The sequence below is a fragment of the Etheostoma spectabile genome, chromosome 5, assembly GCF_008692095.1.
Source record: "Etheostoma spectabile isolate EspeVRDwgs_2016 chromosome 5, UIUC_Espe_1.0, whole genome shotgun sequence".
NCBI lineage: Eukaryota > Metazoa > Chordata > Actinopteri > Perciformes > Percidae > Etheostoma > Etheostoma spectabile.
The window spans coordinates 33,652,364-33,659,815 of record NC_045737.1 but is presented as its reverse complement, the minus strand read 5'-3'; the positions used below and the strand labels follow the sequence as shown (position 1 = coordinate 33,659,815).

At 37.7% G+C, this 7,452-nt stretch overlaps 1 protein-coding gene across 1 annotated transcript in view; it reads right to left on the bottom strand.

Annotated features, from left to right (window-relative positions):
• Positions 1–157: 157 nt before the first annotated feature.
• gdap2 (ganglioside induced differentiation associated protein 2) overlaps positions 158–7,452 on the bottom strand; it is a 31,110-nt gene continuing 23,815 nt past the window's right edge. Inside the window, exons 12-14 of the mRNA XM_032516222.1 lie at positions 5,733–5,787; positions 4,444–4,587; positions 158–1,387 (exon numbers count right to left, since the gene is read on the bottom strand). Coding sequence (XP_032372113.1) covers positions 1,346–1,387; positions 4,444–4,587; positions 5,733–5,787 — 241 coding nt within the window. The 3' untranslated portion in view covers positions 158–1,345. The remainder of the gene's footprint in view (positions 1,388–4,443; positions 4,588–5,732; positions 5,788–7,452) is intronic.

Below are 7,452 nucleotides of genomic sequence, written 5' to 3'. Positions count from 1 at the left end.
AAAAAAGGAAAAATGCTCATTTTAACGAACAGAGAAAAACAAATGTTGAGTGCCATTGACAACAGGAGGAGAAAAATCAGCTAATTTTACTTTCTTTTACCATGCAACAGTGAGAATGGTTATAAAAACAGCAGTATTCATAGTTTTTTGGATGATATACCCTTATAACAAAGTGAATCCTTTCCATGACTGAAACAGCAACAACTCAACCAAAGAGGGAGTCCTGGAGGAAGCAGAGCAGCTGAAAATAAGCCAGCAGCTCACAGGACTAAATGTATCATTGTAGAACACTTTGGAAGCAAAAACATGAGACAAAAATTAAGTGCGGTGGGAGAATATTGTGTGTAATCCTATAAATCATCTCCTGACCTCCAGGTGGAGAAACGCTGTCGTGAACTGTAAAATACAACTGCAGACAGACAGGACCTTCAGCTTCACAAGGTGGCTGATTTAACAACAGCTAGGTGTTCTTACACAGGCACCGCCATAGAAGAGAACCTTTTGACTGACAGCCTTGTGATAAGAGCTGAAACAAATGACTATATTCATTATCGATTACTGTATTACGTTTTTTAAATTAAAGCTAGAATGCAGGACTTTTACATATAAATGAACGTGCGTTACATTCAAGCCCTTGCCAAAGAAAGCAAATATGCATATTTTTCAAAATGTAGAAATATTCCTTTAAGTTGCTTAATCGATAAACGTAACTTTGTGGTAAAGTAAATGTTATATGATAGCTAGCTTACCTAACATAGACAACATGTCTTTTCTCCCCTGGGGTTTCCAGATTGTGACCGCAAGAGGTTATTACAACGTACTGGCTGGGAGTTTCCAGCTTAGTCTTTACTTCTGTCTAGCATGGTACAATACAGAATGAGACGGTGTGGAAATCCAGACAGACTTCATTATACTCCAGCATTTGAAAAGTCTGACGATATTCGGAGACATGGGCGAGGACGTCCTATTCGACCGCATGATGGAAAACGTTTGTCGGGCTCGACTCAAAACTTCATCTTTACGGATCTTTGAGGAAACTGCTGAATAAGAAATGTTGGAGTAAGGCATGATCCAGAAACCATTACCAGATCCACAAATAGTCTGTGGTGAGAGAGAACGACCGCTCACCAGGCCACATGCTGCTAAATGTGGGCTGCGACTGTTAATTTTAGTCCATTTGGCCGGGACAGAACAAAAGGAGAGTTTCCCCACGATGACGTTCCAGAGCCTTAAGAGGAGGTTAGGAGTTCAGACCGCACGGGCAACACAATGTCCATAAATGGCTGCCACTTGACAGGCTGACACCACGTCGTCACCCCGGCTGGGAGGTCCGATTGGTCTCCTGTCACAGACTGGAGGACTGGGAGGGATGGTACGGTCTATTCAACTGGGATGGAGGAGAAGAAAAGTTGAGGTTGAAACAGATCACATGAGCCAGAAGTGGTACATCATATTAAGTTGGATTTGTTATACTATACTGCATTTCACCTTGTACTATATCTCATATTCCATACTGTATTATACTATATTATGTTAATGTGTTCTACTGTTTTATTAAGATTAAGATTATTTTGTCTCACAAGGGGAAATTACAATTTACACTCCGTTGTTATTACACACACATGCTCAGTACCTAACCACGCACTAAATGGAGAGATGTCAGAGTGAGTGCATTTTATACAATAATTGTGGACCTCAGGAAGAATAGTTGTTACTACCATAGATAAAATAAAAAATACATAAATATAGTTTATCAGATTTCCATATTAATAAAGATAAATAATGATCATTACTTATTCTTATTCTCCACTACATCTCAGAGGAAACTAAATTTGTCTAACAGCTTTAGTTACTTTTCAGATAACTTTTTCATCCCCTCCCATTCCAGTGAAAATCATGCATGTCCAGATGTGCTGATGTCAAATGTTTGTAATGAACTGAAGGAGGTGTTGAGAAAATTCTCCTCCTTCTTAAGCTGAATAAAGTCTTTAAAAAGCCTCTCGGATCAGCTGGAAAATGCATCGTTACGAAGCTGAAAAAAGGGCTGTTTTTCCTGACAACATAAACATTTGACTTTTTAGAGATATGTGGTTCTAAAAAAGGACAGCAGTGCTACAAACATATGATGATCTAATAGATTATGATGAATTGCTGTAGATTAAACAACCCAACAGTATATAAAGGAGTTCAATTTAGTACAATGTTAAACGTCTACAGCAGTTACATGCAACATTAATACAGAATGAATATTAATCCAGAAATGCTAACAGGGGACCTTTTACTGCACAATGAGAACTTTAAAGCAGGACTATTACTTGTGGAGTATTTTCGCGGTAATGCTACGTTTTTGCTAAGTAAAAGATGTAAATATTGCCTCCACCACTGGGTACCACAATCAACGGTTTAAGAAAAATGAACAGCACATATGTCAATTTAGAAAGAACACAGCCCCTCTCTGGGCCAGTTGGTAACAAAAATGTCACAGCAGTGACGTAATAAGTCCTAATAGGTTGATCAAGTTTTTTTGTGGTGGTTGACTCTAAAGGAGAGTGAATGAGCTGCACTCAACTAACAACTGGAGAATATACATTTAGGTCAAACACATCCTAAATATGAGAAAACACCTCTCCTTATTCTGGCTTGCAGTGATTGTTGCAACAGTGGCAAGTGGCTCCCTGGGTAATTAACACAATAATGTCCCCTAATGTCCCCTGTCTGCATAATTACTTCCCCTCCCTTGATTTCGTCTCTTTTGCTGCAACCGTGACAACCTGATTGTGTTACAAATTATTCTGACAAAACAAGAGGTGGAAAAGGGGCTTGTTTTTTCCTTTTCATGAAACATTATCTTTGAACATTTTGTACCTTTTTGAATAGGAGATCTTTCTCTTTCCTATGCATGCAACAATTAGCTGAGGTCAGAGGTAACTCAAGCTCACCTGTTATTATCTCATGTTGCTTATCAGTTTACTGGTGGAGTATTATATCGTTGTGAATTACCTTGGGACTGAGTGTGCATGTTTGTTTGTAATGAACGGCTGGTGTAAGCTCTAAACTAAGAAGCTTTACTCTAACTATCAAATAACAGATTGTTTGGCTACTTGGGAGCAGCTGAAATTAGCTGTGAACACAACATAGTTATATCATCAGCGTTTAATTTTATTTAACATATTTACACATCAATCAGATATGGAGCAACAATATCATAAAGCTTGTGATCATAAGAGCCTATATTCTCTCTCTTTTAGCTCTGGGTTAAGTCTATCAATTAAGGGAAATATCTGTCTCTTCTCTGGTATGGACTGAAATATGTGCCATCAGAAACTAAATTTGAATCATTTATATTTGAAGTTGAATTGTTAAACTTGAATAATTGCATTGAAAAACTGAATTTGAAATCACATAATTTGAAATGGTGTTTAATTTGAATCATTGCATTGAAAAACTGAATCTGAATAGTATAATTTGAAATTGAATTTATTTGTTTGGAACAAAAGTCCAAATGTCTCCTGAAAGGCTTCATTTTTAGTCAACACTAGGAATCACTACCTCTATCACTCTCTCTACTCTGCTCTGATCTATTCCGCCACAAGCACCGTAATTTAGCCCAGCAGAGGGCTACCCAGCAAACTACCCAATGTGACACATTCCATTTTAAACAGCTTCTTAAAATCTTAAATTCAAAACAGTCACACTGCAACTCTTTCACATGGTCAGAGGACAAGATAAAACTTAAAATCTTTTGTGACTAAGTGTGAGTTACATCAGTCTTCTTACAGCACCACAGCCTTGTTAAATTAAAGCTACTGATACCAATGACTTCATCCAATTGTCTTCAAGTTAGATCCATCCAATTCAAAGGGAACTCAACGTAGAGCACCCTGCACCCTCTTTTAATTGAGTTTGACGGCTACCTGATTTACACGTGTCATTTCTGATAATGCACACAAACACACATACACACAGTAAACAAGTCGTTAGCCGATTGTTACTTCAGGCATTTTTTTCCTCATGTCCTCCCTGCTTTGCTTTTCTACCTTCAAAAAAGCCGATGAATAATGCTTGGAATAATTAGTTTCCGTGTTTAGATTTGGCACGTGAGAACGTGGAAATCTGTGAGGGGTTAGGTTTCCATTGAAAACACAATAAGCTGGGGGGTGCTGGGCTATAGGGTATGTACTGTAACTGGAAAACCAGTCCAACCCCTTCTTCCAGGTAATGCCATACCAATGTATTGTATGTCAGGTAAGCAACTTGCATGTCCAAAATGAGAACTTTATGGATTTTATAAAGTTTTATAGACTATGCAGTCTCAGAATAGAGTGAGGTGGTTCTTAGAGGATATGCCAATAACATATCCGTGTGCGTCTGTGTGCATTGTAGATTCATCTCTATCATGTACTGTTTATATACAAGTGTATTTGTGTGGGTTCTGCTGCTTACCCGTGCGTCATACTCCAGAACAAATGGAGGAATATCGATCTGCTCAGGTTTGATGCAGGTGAAGAGCTGCTGCAGGTTGTCCAGGTAGCGAACCTTGTCCTTCATTCGAGACACACTGAAGGTGGTGAAGAACCACGTTGAGACCTGAGATGAGCAGGGGGAAAAGAAGAAAGAGAGAGGAAATAAGAAAAGGACACTTCATCGGTTACAGATGGCATTTGATGTTGATTTACCAGGATAATAAGCTTGCCATAACCAACAAACACAAAACTCAACACAACTTTCTTACGCAAACAACATTACGACAATAAGTGTAATGAACCTTTAATTATCCCGAAGGAGACGTTTGGTAAATGGAGCAAAAAGTGTTGCAATTCCAGTAAACAGGAAAGAAAGAGCTAATCCAGGAAGCACCCAGAGAGTGTATATCTCCGCCAATCCTGCACAATTCTCTAGAAATGTTATTTTAATATTTAAAAAAATATTCAGAAGTCTTTTATTTTGCATCTGGGTGCAGTGCCGTCCCAACTATCTGAAGTTCCTGTCCTCCTTCAGGTTTAACTGAACTCTGTTGGAGGCGTTTTGCTGAACCTTTAAGGTAAACAAACATATTGCAGTCGCCTGAACACAGATGCTAAACCCGGCCAGAGACAGGCCGAATATTCTCGTCCCCTGACCTGTGACCTATGGCTGACCAGATGTTGTCTTAGCTTTCTATTAGTCTCATCATACCACAACATGGTGTCTCCCGAAATTCCCCCACAACCACCGAGCCATTTTAAATGATTGTGTTGCTGCAGTGGACAAATTTTGCGGGGCTGATTGCAATAGCACAATACACAAACTGTAATGCATCGAGGCAGATTATATAGTACACAACTAGTAAAACACTGCGAACCAAGTCTATTAAAATAATATTACATTAAAAATCAAACAAATTAAAATTGTTTTAAGGTTGACTAAACTGATCAAATTTGGTTTTTAAAGGTGGGAAATATCTCATTGAACAGGAAAAAATGAATATAATAAATAATGTTGCCTTTATAAGCCCAAACATACAGTGATTTATTCAGGTGAAATATATGAATGACAATGCAATAGGCAGAACAACAATAACGCTTCTATAACTCGTATGACCAGCAATTCTACTTTTCCTACTAATACTTCCATTAATTATTCATGGTACTTGGTAACAGGAATGTAAATGGTGATATGATTATCTAGGCCTGAATATTCAGTAAACTCTGTTGACAAAGCAAATATCAATACATGACAAGACGTACTCTTACCTTAGAGCGAAATGTAGGATGTACAAAGTAGAAGGCCTTTAAATTCTTTGTAAACCTGAAATACATAAAACAGAATACTTTACAGAAAGGAATGATTAACTTCTCCTAAAATACAACAGAAGACAAACATGGACTTTGACAGATTAAGTGAAAAGGATCAATCCTCTGAAAGTGAAGACGTATATGAAGTCACTGTAGTTGTGTCCAAAGGTGTGAGATCCCAAAAAAACACAACTTCAAAGACAGTCAGTTTCCGCCTATCCATCAGCAAGAAAACATTTACCACATGAGCATTTTAAGGGGCTGATTACCTGTCCAAACCAGGCATCTCAATAATTTCATTTTGATAACTATTGGGTATTGAGGAAAAATGGATATTTAATTTGTTTAAAATTCCAGGGTGCAATGTGACAAAGGGTAATGATTTTAATAGAGTAGGATGTTTTTGTTTAGGCACGGTACATGTGCAATGTGTAGCGACTGCTTAAGGCCAGTGTACTTGTCAATTACCAACTCATTGTCTTTGTGCAGTAGATAACTATTTAAAATCCTGGAGAATGTACACACAGACCAGCGTAGCTACTCTGCAAAGTTTGACTTTAGTTAGTACATACAGTACATACATCCAGTTTGTTCCACAATAAATAAAAATGCAATAGCACATCAACTCCCAGACTTCTAATAAAATACATGTATCTATTTCTGATGTTTTTTTAAATATCCACGAAGAGGATATAAAATGAATCACATCTGTCTATCACATCAATCAGATGTCACATCTTTCAGTAAGAGAAGCGCAAAACTGAACTTTATTTCTATGAAAATTGGGATTTTTATAGAGATGACAGATGACATATTTGTTGCCCTATTTGGGAATTTTGACACGTTTTTAGGGAGAGCTTAGACATGAAAATGAAACATATTTTGTGCATATTTTTGGCACTAGAAGTAAGAAGTTACACCCATACCATATAAATGTGGTTTAAGCCCCAATGCCGATTGATCCTGATCAACCTCAAAAGGTGCTTCAATGATCACTTAATTTGATCAGACTATCAATTCTGTAAATAAAGTTAATAATTAGGCACACTGCACATGTCAGTGAATCCAACAATCAGTTGACAGTGCACAGTGTGTATTGCAACAACTGTTGATTAATGCTTTTGTCAGCTGGATGGGCCCTTTTTAACCACCTGTTGGGTCTCTTTAAATTATAGAATGTGGTCTAGACCTACTCTATCTGTAAAGTGTCCTGAGATACCTTGTGATATGATTTACAATATAAATAAAATAGAATTGGCTTTTCCTCCAGCCACCAACCAGATTGTCAATTTGTACACAAATATATCCACTCTGCATTTTAAATTTTCCTTTTCTAAATTGCCAAAGCTTGAATGGCTGAGTTGTCTTCAACTGTTTATGTAATATTCTGTATTGGACAGTGTGTTAATGGACAGTGTTAGTTCTTGCAGCTGCCACAGTACAGTGTTTTTACTTTGCTGCACTGATCTGATTTAATAAGATGTCAGAATCCATGATCACCTAACTGAAGGTAAACTTCAAAACAGCCGGTAAAGAAAACATTTTAGTCACGTGTGTCCATGATCTCATTCCCTGAGCTACTGGTCAGAGGTGTGGAAAGGAATAGACTAGTAAATGGAGAGCTTTACCTTCAGACAAAGGTCTTTTTACCAGGACAGTCTGGTTCAACACAGCCAAA